The following is a 22,347-nucleotide window of genomic DNA, read 5'->3' on the forward strand; positions in this document are numbered from 1 at the left end:
TGCCAGCTGTTCTCCCAAGCTAGGAATCATCCAAGCAGCCAGGAAACAAATTATAGCGCTATACACAAATCCACCACTAGATGTCATTCCAAGTCCATTTTCCACTCTTAAAACAAAGGATTGATTTCTTATATTTCGCCTCAATGTTTTTTTTCAAAGAGAAAATCTTAACAGTTATCTCAGTTCTCAAATTTATCAAAGCTGTAGCTTTATATTACTTCCACTTCAGTATTGTATGTTTCTATCCCCCGTAAAATTAAAACGCTGCTTCCACTTACATTCAGAGTTTTTTAGCTTTTGGGGAGCCTTTCCCAGGAAAATCAGTTGTAAAATAGTAAAGAAAGGATCAATATTCTCACCCAGTTCCAAACATGCTATTTACAATGTATTAATTGGTGCTTTTTTCCCCTTCAGTTGTCAGCAGCTAATGGCCAGCCACAGGAATGTAGCCGGTCTTTCCCCTGCCGGTTTGGAGAGTTTTTTTCAAATCAAATGGAAAGACCGCCATCTCTCTGTGTTTGATCAGGCACCTCTCCTTCTTCATCGGGCATGGAAGGCAGAGCCCTGCTTTTCTGCGTCCAGTTCCACCACAACGCAAACCGGAAAATTTCACAGATACTCCTCCACATACCACTGTAATTGAGCTTGCAATTACAGTTGAAAGTCATGACAGTCATTAAATGGGCTATCATGTCACCGCACTGAATTTTACAACCTTCTTTTTACAGCAGTTGGAAAACTAACACAATTGTTTGCCAAAGTTAAGTAAACCCATTGCTCACTATGAATATTTTGTCAGAATACAGGTTTCCAGCAAAAAACATCAAAAATTGTGGTCATATGACCGCAGGACACTGCAAATGGCCATAAATGCAGCCAATTGCCGAGCACCCAAAAGGCAGTCACGTAATCTTGGAGGGAGAAGCAACCATAAGAACTTTGTATTTGGATCGTAAGTACCTTTTGGGGAGGCCCGCCGTAACTTCAAATTGTTGGTAAGTGACAGATTGTAATTCGAGGACTACCTGTACTTATATCTTTCTTTTTAGGAATGTACAAAACATTCCATGAACAGACTAGCCCCATACCCAGAACCATCCCAGAACACAGAATAATTGTTGGAGGGGGCCTTGGAGGTCTTCTAGTCCAGTGGTCCACAATCCCCGGTCTGTGGACCAGTACTGGACCACGGCATGCCAGCAATCAGTCTGCACAAACAAGCAAAGCCCCACCGGGGAGATGCAGACAGCACACAAAACCATGCACCCTCCGGTCCGCGGAAAAACCTCTCTCCATGGAAGCGGTACCTGATGCCCAACAGGTTGGGGACCTCTGTTCTAGTCCAACCACCTGTTCAAGCAGGAGATCCCCCTACCATTCCAGATAAATGGTTGTCCAATCTCTTCTTGAAAGCCAAGTTCAGGCAGCCTGTATTCAGCCCAACACTTACACATATGATCCAAGCATAGGCTCAGAATACATGCATTCCAAACACACATTTCCCAGAGAGAGCACAACAATGCCATCTGGCAAGAATGCAAGAAGAGAAAGGGAGAATCAGAACACAGGGGAAAGGAACTGCACCAGATGAGTTACATTGCACTTGAATTTAAGCCCAACGGAGGGGAAGGAAGAATTGAGAGTATTGGTTAATAAATTAAATGGATGACACTAGAACGACCGTCTTGGTTACTCCCACAAGCAGAGGGAATGCCAGCTAAACAATAGCAGATGGCCTTTTATTTGTTCGGCAAAGAGCATCTTCAGAAAGGCGTCTCCTGTAGATCCTCAACAGCTTCGTAACAGAAGCAGCTTTACCACCTGGTGCAAAAATGCAAGGATGAGAAGGCTGCGATGCTTGTGGACAGCTAGGGAACGTGCACTAAACCCGTAGTATTTCCTGGACGAAGAGCACACGCCGAAGCCCTTGCCTGCTCATTGCTCTTACTATTCGCGGAAGCACCAGCAGCAGCGGCGCAGCGTCTCCTTCTAAGCCACGGGGAGAGGTGTGTGATTTTTGCACAGTGCCCATCAAAGGCTTGGGGGGTGGTGGTAAACGGGAGGATGTGACAATTAAAACTAGGACCATGCAAAAGGCGCGTTTCTTAACGCGGGCCGATCCCTCTGTAGTATCATAGTAACTGAGCTACGCAGTGTTTCTCAACCTTGCACAATTTTAAGGCATGTGGACTTCAACTCCCAGAATTCCACAGCCAGCATCGCTGGCTGTGGAATTCTGGGAGTTGAAGTCCACATGCCTTAAAATTGTCAAGGTTGAGAAACACTGTAGAGAACCGCTCTCCTTTTGTTTTTCTCCAGCCGTCTTTTGCGCCACCCTTCCCACTTGCAGCGCTACAGAGAGCATCCGCGACGGGCCGGCTACGCCTTTCCCCCGCTTGGCTTGATGTATCTCCGCGCGGAAAACGCGGCTCTCCCCTCCTCCCCAGCTGCTTTCCTTTCAAAATAAAAGCCTCCGAGCGAAATGCACTTTTATTTTTTTGGCGTAAGTTTCCTCCCTAGCGAAGAAGCTCCTCCGACGGGGAGCGAACGGCGGCGCTGGCCTCCGCCCCTTTCACAAGTTTTATAACTCCGCCGGGTTTCCGTGTCCTGTGACTCCAGTCAGGTGGTTCCCGCCTTCTTTTCTCCCCCCCCTGTGCCTGCCGACGGTCGGGACGTATATCTTCCCGCCAAAGAAGCGGGATTGGACAAAGAAAGGTCCCGGAGCACGTGAGGAAGCGCTCCCCGTCTTCCTTCCTTCCTTTGCTCCCGCCGGGCTGGGTTTTCGCACGAGCGCAGATCGAGGAGCGTGGAGGGCGGCGAGTGGCGAAGCCGGAATGGCTGGAGTAGAGAGAGGAGGGGGAGGCGGGTCCGGAGTACCTGAGAGTCGGGAACATCTCTTTAAGGTTTTAGTCATCGGGGAGCTGGGTGTCGGCAAAACAAGCATCATCAAGCGCTACGTCCACCAGCTCTTCTCCCAGCACTACCGGGCTACCATCGGGGTGGATTTCGCTCTCAAAGTCCTCAACTGGGATAGCAGGACTCTGGTCAGGTTGCAGCTCTGGGACATCGCAGGTGAGAGGGGGGACGAGAAGTTTGGGCTGGGAAATGGCCCATCCGGCCCGACTGGATTGCCTCAGCTGGAGGGGGAAATCCCCTTGCTTTGCATGTTCTTAGACCAGTGTTTATCAACCTTGACAATTTTAAGGCATGTGGACTTCAACTCCCAGAATTCCACAGCCAGCAATGCTGGCTGTGGAATTCTGGGAGTTGAAGTCCACATGCCTTAACATTGTCAAGGTTGAGAAACACTGCCTTAGACGCATGAGCAAGTTGCAACTGGCTTTCAATAAGATAAAGGCAAATGGGGCAGAGTGCAAACGAACTGGGGGAGACTTCGAGTTCAGGTGCCTACTCAACTTCTAAAATCCTTCTCTTTTTTCTCCTTTAGGCTTTATATAGCTCAAGAGGGAGGTATGAGGATAAATGTGCTAGGTTGAATTGTACCATTCTGAGCTCCTGGGAGGAGTGGGGAGATCTTGTTGATGATTCTGGGAGTATATTTGCTCCAACTTGGAAGAATCTTATTTGTTTTGGATGTACTTACTAGTAGCTTTGATGTTGTGTAGATTTGCAGCGCATATGTACCCTGGAATACATAAATAAGTATAAGAATACATGAATAAGTATCCACTTATTTTTGTTCTATGAAGAAGGGATATTCATTCAGGAAAAATACCAGAGGTTAATAAACCTCTACACAAATTTTAAAGATGGGTTTTTGTTACATTTCCAGCTTTAAACAACCCTCCTCTCCTCTGGCCAAGTGTTTTCTGAGCAGCTGCTTGATAGTAGCTTTTCAAAAGATTAAAACTTTTTTTTTATGCTGATGCTGAGAAAGCTTCACCTGTTTGATGTTGACAGCTATGGCATGGGTTAGGGGAGCACTCATATTTTGGGGTTGCATTTATAATTTTCCAGATAGTCTGAAGAAGAACTGGAGAAGATTTCTCTGTGTGTTTTACTGGTGGTCACTTGAAAATAGTAAAATATCTTTAACGCAATTGTGAGATTTATGACATTTGCTCTCCTGGTACTTTTTTTCCCACTTGGTTTTTTCATTGTTTAAAGTTCTGGAAGTGGTAAATGGCAGAAAACTTGGGTATGAAGTTTTATATTGTTCTGTTTTGTGTGATTTTATGGATAAGTCAAATTACTTTTCTCTTAGATATTTATCAAATTCTCCCTTTAAACCATTTTTTACAGAGCAGCTAAATGCAAGACATACTCTAGACTCTAATCTTGCCTCTGAAACTGGGTGTAACTAAATTGTTTGGGGCCTGTATCTGAGTGACAATGAAGGGATTACAGCTAGATATTAGCTTTTTAGAATACTGTATTTTATAAAAGGCATGTGCTTTTGTGAACTACGGATCACTTCATCATATAAGTGGAGTGGCTAAACCAGTGTTTCTCAATCTTGACAATTTTAAGATGTGAGGAATTGCAACTTCCAGAATTCCCCAGCCAGCATGCAACAAATATTTTGCAGCCTTTTACAATTCATCTTCTCAACTGAGGTTTAATTTTTGAAGTTTAAAAATCTATTTAATAAAACTATTAAGTAATGTATCCTAAAGGTAGGAAATAAACTTTTGAGAAATATAAAAATGGCACTATTTTCCTTTTTTTTTTTTTTTACATCTGTGAAAATCCTTGGTTAAAGATGTGTTTGGATATTATGGTATTGCTCTAGAAAATTTGGTATGGTTTCCAAATTGCTTGCAAAATCATTCATCAGATTTTGCAAGCAAATAGTGAGATATTGCTTCCCCGTGATCTAGCTAGGCCCCTTCTACTCATAGCTCAGTTTCAAGGGAATTAGAATGCTAGCAGTTGCCACATAACAATATTTAAGAGTTTAGCTATTGCTTTAATTCATGTGAATAATAATTGTGTGTATATATATATATATGTAATATGAGAAAGACTGTAGCTGTAGCATAGGACTTACAAGTGGCATTTTATTAGCAGTATTGAATGTTCTCATGAGCCAAATGTATGAGTTCTCCACAAATTGCAACTTTTTGTAAAAGGGTGTGACACTCCAGTTGTAACATGTGACAGTCATTCTGCACAACTGCTCAGTCTTCTGTCTTTGTATCTCAAACAAGTATTGCAATATATGGGTACAAAGAAAAACTTTCAGCTACTACATCATCAAAAATGACAATCTTTGAGGCATATAGAAGAGTATGGTTAAGTGATGGAGAATGTATAAGTTTTGTTTAAAACTGATTTCTAAAACATTAAAAAAATGATTGTCCAGTGAAAGACACTGACTAAACAACTAGTTCAGACTGTAATTCCCATTATAGGAGTCAAGTAACATTAGATTGTTAATTTAAATCCTCTTTAATCCATATCAGGCCAATACATTATTAAATCAACTCAAAAGAGCATAATAGCGTGTAAGCTGCCTAGGTTCAACAAGAAGATACTAAATAAAACTGAAAAGTACTGGAAATTTTTTTCATTTCATGTGTCTACATGTAATTACAGCCTGCTTTATTTACAGTCTTAAACTATAAATCTTTTGAACTTAAAATTCTGCACAAATAATGAGAAATCTTTTTACTGTAGTTAATAATTTTTTAGGACATCACAAAAGGCCATGTGAATTTGCTGAATTTTTCTTTAGGTAAGGTGTTAAAAATAGGATGAGACACTACAAGGGAAAAAAAATATTTTAGCATGAAGTCTGCAGCCCAAAGGCCGTCTTAAAGTCAGTGCTCCAGGTAGTCCTCATTTAATGATCATTCGACAGCCAAAATTATGAAGGTGTTGAACAAAGGAATTTCCAACCCATGCTCAAAGTTATGGCCATTGCAGCACCCCATGGTCATGTGATTGGAATCTGGGCATCTGACAACCCATTCACATTTATGGCTGATTGCCAAGTGCCCTGTCATCATGTGATTGCCAGCCAATGCCAACAGCTGAGAGGACTTCCTCCCTCTAACTGAAAAGGTATGTCCCAAAATCCAAGCAAGATTTTCAGCCACAGAAGATTTGCAATCCACAGAGCAGAGAGGCAATGTGGTAAGGAAAGAGTAAGGTAAGAGTAAATAAGGCAAGGTAAGAGTACAGGGTGCCTCGAGGCATGGGAGGCCCAGGGCAGACCCATGTGATGTCTCCCTGTTTAGGGACTGAAAATCCTGCTTGGATTTCAGCAAGGAGGATTTTCAGCTTCTGGGCGGAGTGGCAGCATAATAAAGTATAGCAAGCTGTGTGAGGGTGATAAAGACCCAGCATAGGGCAAAGGCAGGTGTCTCTTTCTCAGGGGCTGAAAACCCTGCTTGGATTTTGGCAGAGAGGATTTTCAACTCCTGAGAGACACTCAGGTATGGCCTGTGCTGGGGCTCCTCCAATCCCCTGAGGTATCCACATTCCTTACTTGGGATTCCCACAATAATCCACCAGATTGTTTTACAAGCACAACTAGCAATGCTGAGTGTGGTTATTAAGTGAAATGGTCCCATGGCATCTTGCTTAATGACCCCTTCGCTCTGATCTCAATTATAGTCATTAAGCAGGGACTACCTATAGTACTGTTAAAATGAGGTTACACCTAACCTTCAGAGTCAGAATGACTTCCTCTAGGATAGAAAATTGCATTAGTTCTTCATTGACATGCTGGGATAATTGTATGGCAAAGAAAAGGACATGCCCACCTATTCATGAGTGATACTTCCTATTTATAAATGTACAGTGGGAGTAGAGATTATGTGGTACATAGCACAATTTTTCCTGGAATATATAAGGATTTAGTCAACGGCTAATATATGCTTTGTTTCATACTGCTTTTTGTGGCTTACTCGCTTCTTACAGAGTAGCCAATCCACAATAGGTTTAATACAGGGGTCTTCAAACTTGGCCCTTTTGTGACTTGTGGACTTCAACTCTCAGAATTCCTCAGCCAGGCATACTGGCTGAGGAATTCTGGGAGTTGAAGTCCACAAGTCATAAAAGGGCCAAGTTTGAAGACCTCTGGTTTAGTAGGTTTTATATTGAGTATTCTGAAACGCCTTTAACTCTTTTTCAAACCTCACCAATGGCATCTTTTCAAAACTTCAACACAACTAAATTATTAGCAGGTTGGGTACATCCAGGCAATCTGCCAATAAAGCTTACCAGCAATACTACTCCTTTAGGAGACCTCTGCCTTTTGTCTAATTACCTCTTGCTAGTGGCCTTTGGCTGGGATGGACTATAAATCCATCCTAGCTATTGGCCATACTAGGTAAGCAGATTTATGTGGAAGGGGAAAAGACTAGGATTGGGAATTCCTTGTCTGCAAAGCAGGCAAATTGAGGAGAGAGCTTGTTCGATATGACTACATTCCTGAAACATATTTTACCTAGCTACTTAATTAAATGCTTTTCTGGATTTGCACAGCTGAGCCATAAATTAGCCTAACAGGCTGGATCACACAATATCTTGCCACAAAATGGAAAACAACTGTCCCAAAGCTCGATCAAAGTTAACACATATCAACCTAGTACCTGCTGCTCAAATTCATCTGCTAGATTTTATTCAGGTTGGTTAGAGGTTGGGCATATACAGTGTATATGTATTCTGTCTTGTGGTCTCAAAAAGTGTCCTTCTGTAAGCTTTATTACACTACTCTTGCTAGCCAACTTGAGTGCTTATATAAGCAGAAATGAAAGGTGTCAGTTTAGTAAGTACATTACTGTTCAATATAAGTCAAACTCTCTTAATTGAAATACTTGTATATTGATCCAAGGTGGGGAAAGAACACATGTTTTCACTATAACACATGAGTGTGTCAGTGTGTGTAGTGTGTAGAATAAGCCATAGTGGCCAAGGTTTGTACAGTGTTAGGCCAGTTTTATAAACCATAAGCCTTGGTTTGTATATAGAACAAGGCAAAGACAAGGAAACCATATTATATCTATGGAGACTGTCAATCATCCAGGTCATGGTTGTCCCCAAAATGCTTTTCCAAAAGGCAACTGGACTTTCTTGGGTTTTGTTTTGTTTTTTTCAAAAACTTTTCACTTCTCACCCAAGTTAAACTGAAGAAACGTCTTGGATGAGAAACAAAATGATTTTAAAAAACAAACAAAACCCAAGAAAGTTTAGTTGCCTTTGTAAAAGCACCTTTGGGAAAACCATATTATGGTTTGTATAATGTACAGATTCTGCCAGTGGCTTTATTTTTAGATGATTGTGGAAAGCACTGCCAAACAGTGCTAATGTGATCAAACCCAGTATCTTCCATTTTAAAGCTGCTAGAGAAAAAATGTTGGTATACCATTTAAATATAAAGAGGAAAGTCATATTTGCAAAAAAAAAAAAAAGTTTAAATAAACTCCTAGATAGAAGTTAAAGGTGAGGGCAGTAGAGAGATCCCTACCTTTATAGAAAAATGTCAGCCTTCCCCAACCTAGTGTTTTCTAAATCTGTTAGATTTCTAATTCTCGTAATCCCCGGCCAGTAAACTCAGTGACCATCCTAACTGGGGATTATAGAGTTTGAAAGATACAGTTTGAAGAAGATTGATTTCACACTGCAGTTCCAAGACTACAACTACCCCATCAAATGGAAAAGTACTGAAATTAAGGACATATAATGATTCTTATGCAAATAGGGTCTTTTTTTTTTTCTTTTCCTACCTTAACAAAGACCTACATTTCCCCCATTTTACTATTTTAATAGATTTAACCAGTCTCTTGCCTCCCAAATTTACAGTGGATTGAAAATTAGTATATCTTGGTTTACTGAAAAAAATATTTGGGTAGGAGATTGATAATGATGTTCAACACCACCTTTTAATCAATCTCTTGCTAAAGCACTTCAGCTTTTTTTCCCCCTGCTTCACCCAGAACGATTCAGTGAATGCCTTTCTAGAGTGGAATCATGGTTCAGATCACGTTGGGCTCTATGCACCCGGAGCTTTGATACGACTTGAGAGTCAGCTGTTGAGAGAAGCTATTTCTGGGGGTGTGCCAGTGCCCAAGTATGTCTAAAGCAGCTTTTTTGATCTTGGTCCAAATAATTTGCCTGCTTAACTTACATTAATGGATTCCGCAAAAGCAGATTGTATTTGAGCTGCTATCCCAATGGGGGCTGAGTACTATTGAAGGCCTCAGTAATAATACATGGCTAAGAAGTACTTGATGCATGAAGGAGTTCCTACGGCTTGTTGCTTTAGTTTTATGTTGTGGAAGGACATGGTAGAATACGGAAGTGACTGCTCATTCCATTATCACATGAGAAGAAACCCTTATGAATGGAAATCCTCTAGTCTTAATTTTAGCACATTTTCAGATTGCTTCTAAGGAAGCAAGACTTTTAATAAAAAAACCTTTCTCTTTATAAATGTACTACAAATTTGAGTCCTTTAAAATAAAGAAAAAACTTTCAGTGCATGAGTAGAGAGGGATTTTCAAAAGTGAATTACATATGTGGAAAAATGAACTATAGAAACTATAAATAAATAATAAAAGCCTGTAATAAATCTTCATCCTGTGGAAGGGCTTTTCTGTATGCAGTGTATGTGATTTAAAACTAAGTTTGAAGCTTTAACAGAACAGATAGGGAGACTAGTCTCCCAAGTTGTGTTGTTTTATAACAGCCTTGTCCATCTTGACTTCTAAAGTTCATCTTAACTCGTGATTGCAGGAATTTTAATGCAGTACATCTGGCAACAAATTCTGTTCTACAAAAATCCTGCCTTTTTTTTACCATCATACAATCAGCTTTGCAAATGCATCCGTGTACGTTACTAGCTGTTCAGTAGAATTTTTCTGCTTCTTCCGCTTCAGATGATTATACATTTGGTGGTTACTGAAAAATTGAAGCCATAGAAATGAGTCCTTGATATGCAGTGTTTTTATCTGTTCATCTGTCATTATTTTCTCAGTTGTACGACAAAGCATGTTTCTTGTTTTCAGGTCTGTAAAGAAACTGTGAGATTTGATGATCATATACACAATAAGGAAAAAGAACATAATAGTAAAATGTAAAAAACAGACTCACACAAAATAACTTAATGTAAAGTCTGAGCACTCTCTACAATGGAACTCAAAGCCTGGGCAAATAGAAAGATGACTTGGATCTCAAAATAAGATTTATCACGCAAATGTTCAGCAATAATAGCAAATATAGGCTTGAGCTAAAAGCCAGTTGGTGTTGTGGTTAAGACACCAGGCTAGAAACTGGGACACTGCGAGTTCTAGTTCCTCCTTAGACAGAAAGCCAGCTGGGTTACTTTGGGCCAGTCACTCTTTCTCTCAACCTTAGGAAGGAGTCAATGAAAACCACTTCTAAAATTTTCTCAAGAAAACTGCACTGTCCGGGCATTCATTCAGAGTTAACACTGACTGGAAGGCACACAGACACAGGCTTGAAGACACTTAGGTGCAATCCCCCACTTGGTTATGACTGGTCATTTAAGCTATTGCTGTAAGAGACGTGAATATAAAATGGAATGGAAGGAATTGTATACATTACTGTTAACTTTTTGGAAGAAAATAAGCACAATATCAACAAAAGGCTACTTCTTTCCTCAATTGCTGTTCTTTCTTTTTTAGAAAATAATTCAGTTCTTGGAAAGGAATTAAACAGCAAAAGCCAATATCTGAGAAGCTGCAATCCCAAAATTTAAAAATAATGCTTTTGAATTACACTGGTGATACATATAAATATAAATATTGTGAAGACTAGGATGTGGCATATAGAATTTCTTCATTGTTTTGATTCACTTCTAAACATTTTTGAATGCAAATGTGTCGTGAGTATGCAAATGCAAATCTGCATGATTTATTAAAACCATTTTTAGCATTATGCCGCTGCTGCGAGTATAAACCAGAATTCCAGAGAATCCTGGGATAATTTACAAGCAAACATAGTTAAATCTAGGAATTATAATAATGGCGCTGTGTATTATCTAAAAACTATTCTGATAACTCAATGCCTTGAAATTTTACATGTTGCAACTGATCAGAGGCATCTCAAAATATGGTTTTTCCTCATAATTGTGCAATTTCCTGATGGACTGAATGCAGAAGTTTGTGTAAACTGCTTTGGCAAACAACTGAGTTTGCCAAATTTTCTGATGCAGAAAATTAGGGGTTTTTTACCCCTTTTCTTTCCTGTTACAGACGCATTCAAATAGCTTTTGGAATGGGGTAAAAAGTTGTTCAATCTGTTTAAAGGAACTAGGAGGAAGCACACACTAGAGGTTACAACTGCCTCTGATATAAATTGGGTCATTCCTCTAACCGTTCTAGCTGCTCTTTCCATGTTGCTTAAGAACTTTAATGTATTTTTACATTTCATTAAGCAAAAACAAAAAGTGCTGTGGCAGACCTGTCACTTTGAGGCTTACATTTTTAAACCTATCGCACCAGATAGTTTATGGAAATCCTACTTTATGATGAAATAGAATAACGAGAGTACTTTTTCACCATGGGTTGTAAAATCTCCACATTATTGTGTAGAGATGTTAACTTCAGTTTGCAGTCTTTACCAAGGTAAATTTTGAAAAAGCAGATAGAGAAAAGGAATATAATGGGAAGAAATGACACTAGAATCGCCTAAACTTTGTAAATGTAGAGTTGTAACTATGCTTTTAGGAATTAGCTATTAAGAGTTCTGCAAATCATTTGAAAAATATGCTTTTGAACAGACAGAAATGTGTACAAAGCATTCCTTTTGGAATTGTTAAAGCTGGCATGTTCTTATCCAGGCTCACAAAACTACTATTTTCAGACTTGTTCAGCTGGAGCAAGTGATAAAGAAATACTACTATTTCATTAATTAGGTTCAACAAAACAAAATGAAAGTTCATTTTCAGTGTTTCAGGAGCATGCTTGTGTGTTTTTAAAGATCATGTACTGTATACTTACTGCTATTGTTGCTACAAACATAAATCCTGTGTATGTAGAAAGGAGATGTGAAGCCACACAAAATTTGATATTGATACCAGTGCATAGATGTGCAAGAGGCAAAATTAACAATGTTCATATATCAGTGTTAATGTATGTATAGAGCAGGGGTAGGCAACCTTGGCTCTTTTATGACTCGTGGACTTCAACTCCCAGAATTCCTGAACCAGCCATGCTGAGGGGAAAGGGAGAGTTTCCGAGCTGAGCCATGCTGGCTCAGGAATTCTGGGAGTTGAAGTCCACGAGTCATAAAAGAGCCAAGGTTGCCCACCCCTGGTATAGAGCAAAGAAACTGTTCGAAGGTTGAGCGTATATGCTTCAGGACTTTTCAGCCATCTGTGTTCATGCATAGAAGATACTGCCACAGGGATAGCTGGTGAAACTAGCTATTAAATTATTTACACAAGCTAGGGCCTCATGGCAAAAATTTAGAATTGGTCATATTTTCAGGAAAGGAAAGTGAGTAAGTATGTGAGTAAGTATATATTATGAGGATCATTAAATACATTCATACAACATATGTACTATAGTTTATAAACTTTCATTAAGCCATCCAGTTGTATGTACTGACTGATCGCTATAGCGTCATTTAGCTTTTTTAAAAAAAAAACTTTTAAGATTCTTATATCATCTGGTGGCAATTTAATCATTCAATAGAGGATTAAGCTGTGGGTTCTTTGGGGTTTGTTTCTGTAGTTAATTTTTTTCAACAGGACAAAGAGCATGTTCCAGTATTTATTCAGGAAGGAATAAGTTGGCAGTAACTACTTATATCTGTACTTCACCTTGACTGAATTAGGGTTAAGACAGCACCAGGGACCCGTTCTGTGGAGAGAGATTTTTCCGCAGACTGGAGGGAGCATGATTTTGTGTGCTGCCTGCATCTCGCAGATGGGGCTTTGCTTGTTTGTGCGGATCAGTTGCTGGCCGATACCGGTCCACGGACTGGTGGTTGGGGACCTCTGGGTTAAGAGATAGTTGCTTGGAGGCTTTTTACAAGTCTAGATTTGCCTTTTGCCTAAATAGTCTCTTAATTATAGTCCATGAGTGCTTTCTCAGCCTTGCTTTCTCAGCCTTTCTACTGTGGTTGTTTAGGCATTGAAATCTTGAGAATTCACTGAGTTTGTTTCACAATTGCTGGACCTATATATTATAGTATTGCAACATTCGGTAAAACAGACAAATGGGGAGAAGTTGTCTGTTAAAAATCAAATGTCCATTAAATGGCAAATGGCTTTTTTCAGTTCCCCAAAACATTCATTTGTGGGAAAATATACTTAATTGATCATAATAATTATAATAATTCCCCAAAACTGCAAAGATTGATAGTGTTGACCCAGAATATATTACATCTAAGTCAGGGAAAGTCCTTGGTTTTCTTTCTCCTAGTTCAATGGATTTTAAAGAAAAAGAATATAGAATAGTGAAGACCTGTTTTTGAGGGAAACTGTGTCCAGACTTATTCATCAAATAATGGATTTTATCTGTTGTTTGGGGAAAATACCATTGATTTCTAAAATGTGGACAAGTATCAGACAAGTACGGTATCTGATCTTCAGCACTTCAGTATGTTTATTCATTTCTCTGGTCATCTCCGAGACCGCCTTCTGCCGCAGATTACCTCCCATCGGCCGGTACGCTCCCACAGGGTGGGTCTCCTCAGGGTGCCGTCAGCCAGACAGTGCCGGCTGGCGACCTCCAGGGGGAGGGCCTTCTCGGTGGGAGCTCCCACCCTCTGGAACGAACTACCCCCAGAGATCCGGGTGATCCCGGATCTCCCCTCCTTCCGCCGCGCCCTTAAGACATGGCTCTTCCAACAAGCGGGATTGGCCATGGGGAATTTTTAGTGGGGTTTTAAGAGTAATTTTAATTGACATAGGCCACAGCAAATATTTCATTTTAATTAGGTTTTAAATTGGGTATTTTTATCTTTGTATCTGTTTTATAAGGCTGTCAGCCGCCCTGAGTCCGTAAGGAGAAGGGCGGGATAAAAATTAAATAAATAAATAAATAAAATTTACTGAGTTCAACCATTTTAGTTAATATCTGGCTGTTCTCAAGCATTCCAACTCTTTTTTATGAACTATTGCATGAAGATCATGACTAAATAATTAAAAGTATATGCAACTATGAATTTTCTGTCATGAATGATTATATTTGTCTGAATTTACGCACAACTGATTTTTCCATAAACAGTTACATTATTGTTAAGTTGAAGGCAGATTTTAAATGGAACCAATTTTAGGCCTGTCAAGGGGCTTTCTAAATTCCACTTAGTTCTCAAATGTCAGGCATGAAAAACCAGATTCACACATGAAAGTTCTATTTCATTGATTTATTACTACAGTCTATGCACAGGAATCTGCTCAGACTGCTAGCATCTGGACAGAACTAGATAAGCATTAATTGCATTGAAAGGGGGCTGGACTTTGTTCTTTTGTGGCTATGTAACAATTCTAAACTGATGCCTTGTTTAACTTCTGCTCCTGGCTCTGCCAGTGTCTCCTACAAAAATGGGTTTCTTTTCACCCATAGATCTCTAGGACTGCTGGTTCCTAGAGTATATCGATGTTTTTTCTGTGTATTTCTCTACCTTTGCATAACTGTACATCGTATGTCTAGGATTACGTACTCAGGTTTAGACAGAATAAATTATATTCTATTCCTTTCTCAGTCCTTAAATGTGAATAAAATCTCATTTATATTTTGAACTGATAAACATTAAATATTTTACCTACTATTCACTCTTAATTTATAGTGTTTATATTTAACCTTTGTTTTGCCGTATTTCGCTATAGTTATTTAGGAAAACTCCGATTAAGTGTCTTCCACTTCTCCCAACTATTTTGATTATTACAATTTATTTCCAATGTTCTGCCCAATTTCAAATATTCTCCCTCAGCCTCTTAAGGAAGCAATATTTAATACTGTATTCTGTAATACTTGCCCATTTATCTTTCAGGTCAAGAACGCTTTGGAAATATGACCAGAGTATACTATAAAGAAGCTGTGGGAGCTTTTGTAGTTTTCGATGTCACCAGAGGATCAACATTTGAGGCAGTTTCCAAGTGGAAACATGACTTGGACAGTAAAGTAATGCTCCCCNAGACAGAAAGCCAGCTGGGTTACTTTGGGCCAGTCACTCTTTCTCTCAACCTTAGGAAGGAGTCAATGAAAACCACTTCTAAAATTTTCTCAAGAAAACTGCACTGTCCGGGCATTCATTCAGAGTTAACACTGACTGGAAGGCACACAGACACAGGCTTGAAGACACTTAGGTGCAATCCCCCACTTGGTTATGACTGTTGTATACATTACTGTTAACTTTTTGGAAGAAAATAAGCACAATATCAACAAAAGGCTACTTCTTTCCTCAATTGCTGTTCTTTCTTTTTTAGAAAATAATTCAGTTCTTGGAAAGGAATTAAACAGCAAAAGCCAATATCTGAGAAGCTGCAATCCCAAAATTTAAAAATAATGCTTTTGAATTACACTGGTGATACATATAAATATAAATATTGTGAAGACTAGGATGTGGCATATAGAATTTCTTCATTGTTTTGATTCACTTCTAAACATTTTTGAATGCAAATGTGTCGTGAGTATGCAAATGCAAATCTGCATGATTTATTAAAACCATTTTTAGCATTATGCCGCTGCTGCAAGTATAAACCAGAATTCCAGAGAATCCTGGGATAATTTACAAGCAAACATAGTTAAATCTAGGAATTATAATAATGGCGCTGTGTATTATCTAAAAACTATTCTGATAACTCAATGCCTTGAAATTTTACATGTTGCAACTGATCAGAGGCATCTCAAAATATGGTTTTTCCTCATAATTGTGCAATTTCCTGATGGACTGAATGCAGAAGTTTGTGTAAACTGCTTTGGCAAACAACTGAGTTTGCCAAATTTTCTGATGCAGAAAATTAGGGGTTTTTTACCCCTTTTCTTTCCTGTTACAGACAGGCATTCAAATAGCTTTTGGAATGGGGTAAAAAGTTGTTCAATCTGTTTAAAGGAACTAGGAGGAAGCACACACTAGAGGTTACAACTGCCTCTGATATAAATTGGGTCATTCCTCTAACCGTTCTAGCTGCTCTTTCCCTGTTGCTTAAGAACTTTAATGTATTTTTACATTTCATTAAGCAAAAAGAAAAAGTGCTGTGGCAGACCTGTCACTTTGAGGCTTACATTTTTAAACCTATCGCACCAGATAGTTTATGGAAATCCTACTTTATGATGAAATAGAATAACGAGAGTACTTTTTCACCATGGGTTGTAAAATCTCCACATTATTGTGTAGAGATGTTAACTTCAGTTTGCAGTCTTTACCAAGGTAAATTTTGAAAAAGCAGATAGAGAAAAGGAATATAATGGGAAGAAATGACACTAGAATCGCCTAAACTTTGTAAATGTAGAGTTGTAACTATGCTTTTAGGAATTAGCTATTAAGAGTTCTGCAAATCATTTGAAAAATATGCTTTTGAACAGACAGAAAAGCATTCCTTTTGGAATTGTTAAAGCTGGCATGTTCTTTTCCAGGCTCACAAAACTTACTATTTTCAGACTTGTTCAGCTGGAGCAAGTGATAAAGAAATACTACTATTTCATTAATTAGGTTCAACAAAACAAAATGAAAGTTCATTTTCAGTGTTTCAGGAGCATGCTTGTGTGTTTTTAAAGATCATGTACTGTATACTTACTGCTATTGTTGCTACAAACATAAATCCTGTGTATGTAGAAAGGAGATGTGAAGCCACACAAAATTTGATATTGATACCAGTGCATAGATGTGCAAGAGGCAAAATTAACAATGTTCATATATCAATGTTAATATATGTATAGAGCAGGGGTAGGCAACCTTGGCTCTTTTATGACTCGTGGACTTCAACTCCCAGAATTCCTGAACCAGCCATGCTGAGAGTTTCCGAGCTGAGCCATGCTGGCTCAGGAATTCTGGGAGTTGAAGTCCACGAGTTATAAAAGAGCCAAGGTTGCCTACCCCTGGTATAGAGCAAAGAAACTGTTTGAGCGTATATGCTTCAGGACTTTTCAGCCATCTGTGTTCATGCATAGAAGATACTGCCACAGGGATAGCTGGTGAAACTAGCTATTAAATTATTTACACAAGCTAGGGCCTCATGGCAAAAATTTAGAATTGGTCATATTTTCAGGAAAGGAAAGTGAGTAAGTATGTGAGTAAGTATATATTATGAGGATCATTAAATACATTCATACAACATATGTACTATAGTTTATAAACTTTCATTAAGCCATCCAGTTGTATGTACTGACTGATCGCTATAGCGTCATTTAGCTTTTTTTTAAAAAAAAACTTTTAAGATTCTTATATCATCTGGTGGCAATTTAATCATTCAATAGAGGATTAAGCTGTGGGTTCTTTGGGGTTTGTTTCTGTAGTTAATTTTTTTCAACAGGACAAAGAGCATGTTCCAGTATTTATTCAGGAAGGCAGGGCTTTTTTTCAGCCGGAACGCGGCGGAACGGCGTTCCGGCACCTTTTTCCGGGCCGGCCGCACCGGAAATAGCCCCTCCCACACCGGAAATAGCCCCTCCCAAATTTTACTTGCATTCCTGTTCTCTAAAGGGGCGGTCCTAGGGTTTGATGAGGGCGTGGCCAGGTTTGCGTTCCGCCACCTTTTCTCTGAGAANTTAAGGAAGCAATATTTAATACTGTATTCTGTAATACTTGCCCATTTATCTTTCAGGTCAAGAACGCTTTGGAAATATGACCAGAGTATACTATAAAGAAGCTGTGGGAGCTTTTGTAGTTTTCGATGTCACCAGAGGATCAACATTTGAGGCAGTTTCCAAGTGGAAACATGACTTGGACAGTAAAGTAATGCTCCCCAATGGCAGCCCAATCCCAACCATTCTACTTGCCAATAAATGTGACCAGAAGAAAGACAGTAGTCAAAATCCTTCTCCTTCTCAGATGAATCAGTTCTGCAAAGAGGGGGGCTTTGCTGGATGGTTTGAAACTTCTGCTAAGGTAAGGCTATTCCTAAAAGAAGGTCTTCTCTGTGTTCAGAACTGGACTGCTGACCTAACCCAGCCTTGCAGTTTGGTCCTGCTAATTCAGAATTCCACTACTTGTTGCTTTCTGGATTTCTAGATATTATTAGTTCCATTGATCTCAAAGGAGCAAGAGGGGCTTTAATGAAGGAAATTAAAATGGTTAGGGCAAATGGATCAGTAGGCAGAGATAAGTAATTGGATATTGCCAGGATCTTTCCTCTATTTTCCAGCAAAAGGATGAAAAAAGACCTAAAATCTTACACAGCTACATTGTTTTTGAATGGTGTCAGCCCTTCCCCCATTCTTTTTAAACATCTACATTTTCTGATAATATAAAAGCCCCAATGTTTGCAAAGTTGTGTTGCCCTGCACATATATTGTAATTCTATTTTTTCAGTCTTGATTCAGTATGTAAACTTAAAAGTGATAATCTTGTAGAAATCTATGTTTTCCATCTTCTACCTTTTATAACTAGATAGCTAAACATGAAATAAGAATAAATTCCCCATAAGATCTATAACTACACTGAAAATAAATAATTAAGAGCTTGATAACCATGATATGCTCCCTGTTTCTTTTCTTCAAGTTTGTCAGAGTTGTTGGATCAAAGTGGTTTAAAAATGTTGCCAACATCAAATGATTTGTTATTGCCTATATTTATTTAATGATGCTTGGCATGCATACAAAGAAAAGTCTTGCCAGCTGTTGAACGTAGCAATATGACCCTTTGAGTCATATTTTAACTTTACATTCATTCATTCATTTCTTTTGTGATGCACACAAATGACCATTGTGATTGAGGTATTTAATAAACCATGTATATTATGAGTCTATATATTGACTGAATATGACTATAAACTCTATAGTTTTTCAATTGAAGAGAACTTATGTAATCTGCTCTGGAATGACTATATATTTACTTCATCTAGCCCAGCGGTCTCCAACTTTATGTGGTCTTCAACTCCCAGAATTCCATAGGCAGCTATACTGGCTGGGGCACAAGTCTTAAAGTTGCCAAAGTTGGACGCCCCTGATTTAGCCACAGCTTGCTAACAAACTAGAAGAGTTTGCTTGAAACCTCATGTTGCTTTCTTAATTGAAAACAATGCATTCAGATTTGGACTTATTAATACATTGTGCATTCAGATCCAAATAGGCAATTTTATTCTGCCCCAGTTTCTTACATATAGTTATATAGAGCAGGATGAATGTCTTGGCCTTTTACCAGGGTGAATCAAGAAAGAGATAGCCCAGCAGCTCTCAATTCTTTCTCTCAGTTCAAAGGGGTCACAAATAGACCAAATTAATGGATCCCACTGTCATGTTTGAACATACAGATTATTTAATGCCATTTGGCAGGGCTCATGCAATGAAGAAAATGTAATAAAGATGCTTCTGAATAGATATTATATGTTGAAAACAAAAATTCAGTTTTCTCCCACTGTAATTTGTTGCACTCCTACAAAAATCAGCTATAATGTAAAATAAGACAAGTTCTAAGGACAGCAACATATTTTATTAATAAATTACTTCCAACAGTCTCTCTAAAACAGACATGTCAAACTTCCAACGTATCGGGACGGTTTTGCCATTGCCGGCAATGGGGTGGGCGTGGCTTCCAGATGACGCGTCCGGCCCGTGGGCCGGCAGTTTTACACCCCTGCTCTAAAAGGAGAGATGTAGATACCGTATTTATACTGAAGCATTTTGGACCACCTTGATCCTTGTGTGTAGTAAAGCATTAACTTGTCTCTTGGTCTCCTTAGGATAACATCAACATTGATGAAGCTGCTCGGTTTTTGGTGGAAAACATCCTTGCCAATCTGAAAGCCTTCCCAAATGAAGAGAATGACGTTGATAAATTGAAACTGGACCTGGATCCCCTAAAAGCAGAAAGTAAATCCCAGTGTTGCTAGACATATGTCTTCCATCAATACATCATAAGAGCAGGATGTTTGTCTTCCTCATGTTGGACAGCTGCTGTGGTGCTTAATCACACAACTATCTTGTGGGGTATTAAGTTCTTCACAATCCAAGGTGTTTACATTTTTTAAAAACTCAAATAAGACTTAAGAGTTTCACGTATACTATGTTCTTATTGGTAAGCTATTTAGTATAGTCACAAGCTGACCTCTCTAAAAACAGGTAGGATCTAGATGAAAGACTTGGCTTCAATTCAGTTCAGTTGAAATTACTCATTTTGATAAGAACTATACATTTCCTTATTTTTAAAAAATATAGGTCAAATTTCTTTACTTCCTTGCTCTAATATTGCCTGTCTTCTGTTTAACACTAGGACTCTGAAACAAAAAGATTCCCGAGCCATAAAGTGCTTGGGAGCCATAACTAATTCTGAGGCAGGACTGAGCAGGGATTCCTCATTTATAATGTGCCTTAAAGTATATAAGAATCTAATGCTTGGAATATAAGGGTAGTTGGCTAGTGTGAAGGTACTAAGAATATATTTGTGCAATCCATCAAATAAATGAGTACAACTCATTTCTGACTGTTTTGGAAGAGACATTCTCTATTATATTTTCACATGTTAACTAAAATATGAAAAATAAGTTATACCTTACTGTACAAGGACAGTTTTTTTCCCAAAAAAGATTTCATGTTGTCTGGGCTTTTATGAAATCATTCTTTAACAGAAAACTATCTTTTAAATCAGAGATGATTTAATTTGCAAATAGTCATTTTAAACACAGGCTATTTTTTTATAGATGTAATATTTCGCCAATGAACTATTTAACACAGGGAATTAAGAATTGATAAGGGGGCATACTTTTGTGCACAAGAATAATTTGCAAATGTACAATATACACTTGAGTCCTAAAAATATTCATTATTATTTGTGGTATCTATGGATGTTTGGAGAAAAGACTACAAAGAAATACTTTCACCAATTGCAAGTAATATTTAAATCTGTGGGTTCAACTCTGTTTTCTGTATATTATACTGATCAAATGTAACCTGTCACCTGCTGCAAACTGTAAAGAACTTTGGACTACAGTAACACTCTTCAGATTTAGACTGGGTCATATATGTATTTTGTGTATCTGATGCTGTATTTAAAAATAATGCAAGCTATATAATAAAAATACTTGGATTTTTATATGATAAGTGTCAGGTACATTGTCACTTGTACAAATAGAAGAATACAAAGAACATGTCTCAGGTTGAAAATCTTATATTCTAGGCCTGTGCTAGCTTTGTGGAAATTTATATAAAGTCAGCTATATTTTAAATCTTGGTTTGTCAAAATGTTCTATGTTCCTATAGTTTTCTACTTAAATGCTGAATGTTCTTCGATATATTAAAGTTCAAATTCTAAAATGAGCAAATCATTTTAAGCAAAAAAAATCAATGTGCTTTATGAAGAAAAATAAATAGACCATAAAATTACAAAAAGTTCTAAAAGTACAACTGATTTGGAAAATACATGTTTATTCATCTCAATCCTTGTTCTTGAAACGCAAATACAGAATGATTTTCAACAGGCTTTCTAGATGTTACTTTTAATATAACCCTCAGGACAAAAAACATCTATACTTGCATGGATTCATGCTGAATATGAGATTTATAGTGCTTGCTAACTTCAGATAATAAAGTTTTGTGTCCTTCACTTTAGATTAGGTGTGTCAAACTGCCGGCCCATGGGCCGGATGCGTCATGGCGAAACCGCACCCACCCCATTGCCGGCAATGGAAAAAAAGTCATGATACGTCGCAGCACGTCACGTGACGTTGCGAGTTTGACACCCCTGCTTTAGATCATCTTCAGTGAGAAAGTATTATACTTTTTCCTAATATGGAAATCAGTTGCTTTGCTTGAATAATATCACATTTTTAAAACCAGATTGTTTATTTTTCAATTATAATTTCATATTTCCCTTCTTCAAACTCTAGCAACATGTTTGCCTTACCTTATGTACAGTATCTGAATTATTGACAAAGCATATTCTGAGAATTGGAATTATTGAATTGAAGTGCTGAACAATTTAGTTTTGTATTATAAAGTTTAATAGGTCTGTGATTGAAGAAATAAAAATGTTAAGAATTTTAGAAGGGGAGAGAATGCTTTTTTCCCACATTCAGATGACTGGGATCATTTCCCCATTTTATATCATCTGGTTCTGAACATTTTAATACTTTTATACAAAACAAATGCAGTTGGCAGCATATTACATTATCAAACAATGAACACGTCATTTATATGTTTATATTACGAAATGTAATATATTCATTTGAAAAGTACCAAATCGGGAGCCCATTAAATGGCTGGTATGAGTGTATGTTGTTGCTTGGGGGGGGGTTATCTTTTATTTTTA

General features: G+C 38.3%; 1 protein-coding gene across 1 annotated transcript; it reads left to right on the plus strand.

Annotated features, from left to right (window-relative positions):
- The first annotated feature begins 2,754 nt into the window (after positions 1-2,754).
- On the plus strand, positions 2,755-21,355 carry RAB32 (RAB32, member RAS oncogene family). Its single transcript, XM_015825882.1, has 3 exons — positions 2,755-3,072; positions 17,708-17,991; positions 19,784-21,355. The coding sequence occupies exons 1-3, from the start codon at positions 2,835-2,837 to the stop codon at positions 19,931-19,933; spliced, it is 672 nt and encodes a 223-aa protein (XP_015681368.1). The 5' UTR covers positions 2,755-2,834; the 3' UTR covers positions 19,934-21,355.
- The last annotated feature ends 992 nt before the right edge of the window (positions 21,356-22,347 follow it).

This window comes from Protobothrops mucrosquamatus, unplaced genomic scaffold, assembly GCF_001527695.2.
Source record: "Protobothrops mucrosquamatus isolate PMUCROS unplaced genomic scaffold, P.Mucros_1.0 scaffold2864, whole genome shotgun sequence".
Lineage (NCBI taxonomy): Eukaryota > Metazoa > Chordata > Lepidosauria > Squamata > Viperidae > Protobothrops > Protobothrops mucrosquamatus.